Below are 1,754 nucleotides of genomic sequence, written 5' to 3' on the forward strand. Positions count from 1 at the left end.
TGGTGCATGCCTGCCATCATGCATGTGTGCAGCTCAGAAAACAACTTTTGGGACCGGGTTCTTTCCCTACTGTGAGGGTCCCAAGGATGGAACTCGGGCCAGCAGGCTTGGCAGCAAGCACCCGTACCCACTGAATCCTCTCACTAGCCCAGATTTGCCTTTTGGGGAGGAATTGAACCTGAAACGGCAGTTAGTACTGAAGTCCAGCTACTTGGGTAACAGTTGCATCAACCAGAGTCTGGGAGTCTGAGACCTCATGTTGTCCCCCAAAGCCAAGAAACCAGGCATTCACTTGTACATTGGTAACTTATATAGATAAAAATAGATAAAAGGGACTTAGTTCTGGTGGTACTGAGGGAAGGCTGAGAGGGGAGAGAGACAGATTGTGTGTGTGTGTGTGTGTGTGTGTGTGTGTGTGTGTGTGAGCATTTTTCTTCATTTTAATTTTGTTTTTTGAGGTAGTGTCTCATTTGGCCTAGTCTGGTCTAGATAAAAGTGACTTTGAATTTCTGACCCTTCTGCTTCCACTTCCTGAATTTAGATGACTCTAAACTCCCAGTTTACATGGTGCTGGGATTAAACCCAGGATTTTGAGCTATGTCCCCAGCCCCTTTCGCCCCACCTCTTCTTTTCTTCATAAAAACCATTTATTTCTGGAGAGAGGGTCTCACAGTGTAGCCCTGGCTGGCCTGGACCTCACCATGTAGACCAGGTTGTCCTGTAGAAGCAGCAGAGCTGGGTCTGCAGAGCCATCAAAGGCATGGACGAGAGTGTGAGAGCTTCCACACTGCGCCTCAGAAGCCGTGCCCAGCCCTTCCGTCACACAAACGTGAGGCAGAAGTGATCTCACGTTTTATTTCTTTATTTTTTATTTTTTTACTCAAAGTGATTTCATTGCTTGTGTAGACAACAGCATCTATGCCACTAGAGCAGAGGCTGTGGATGACTCCTATTTCCAGGTGGGTGGAAGCACCCACTTAGTCTTATAGTAGCGAGCCAACCGGTGAATTCTGCTCTCTATCAGAATCAGGTGGAATTTAGCATCCTTATCCTTTCTGTTCCTTTCGAGGTGCTTTCGGACAGCAACTGCTTTCTTAATCAAACAGTAGAGATCCTCAGGGAGATCAGGGGCAGGGCCTTTGGACTTAAGGATTCTCAAGATACTATTTCCAGTCACAAGATGGACCTGTGCCACACCATGTGAGTCCCTCAGGATCACACCTATCTGAGAGAGAGCCAGGCCTTTCTTGGCCAACTTGTAAATTTGTTCCTTCACGTCGTCAGACGTCAACTTCAGCCACGTGGGGACGCTACGACGACGACGGTAGGGCATTGCCGACTGGGAGAGGCCCTTCCCGGGAGCGTGCATGCAATCTATGATGGCAGAGGTCTGGCAGCAAAGAGCAGATCTCAAGTTTTAAACAGCCACAGGTAAGTTGCAGTTTTGCAAGATGTTGCAATCCCAACAGGAAAACAACATGATCCTTTTTTTGAATGCCACGTTGTTTCTTGAGGCCAAAGTGTAACATTCAGTCACTGAGTCAGGAGGAGGCTAGAGTTTGGCAGTGGTCAATCCAGTATGAAGCCTGCCAGGGTATTCGGGACTTCCAGAGCCTTGACTTCCAGGGCCTGTGTGAATCAGACTGATTTTGGCTGATTATAAACAGCCCCTTTCTATTGCTTACAATTCTAAATTAAAAATAGGCCAGTCGTTAACTGGCTGTAGTCCCATCTGCCTTTAGCTCACACTGGCT

At 47.6% G+C, this 1,754-nt stretch overlaps 1 protein-coding gene across 1 annotated transcript; it reads right to left on the reverse strand.

The window, feature by feature from the left end:
- Positions 1 to 949: 949 nt before the first annotated feature.
- On the reverse strand, positions 950 to 1,369 carry LOC308433063 (small ribosomal subunit protein uS15-like; the record flags this gene model as incomplete). Its single annotated transcript, XM_080932922.1, has 1 exon — positions 950 to 1,369. One exon carries the CDS (start codon positions 1,367 to 1,369, stop codon positions 950 to 952), a length of 420 nt encoding a protein of 139 aa, XP_080789048.1.
- Positions 1,370 to 1,754: the final 385 nt, after the last annotated feature.

The sequence above is a fragment of the Micromys minutus genome (assembly GCF_963924665.1).
Source record: "Micromys minutus genome assembly, chromosome: 19".
NCBI lineage: Eukaryota > Metazoa > Chordata > Mammalia > Rodentia > Muridae > Micromys > Micromys minutus.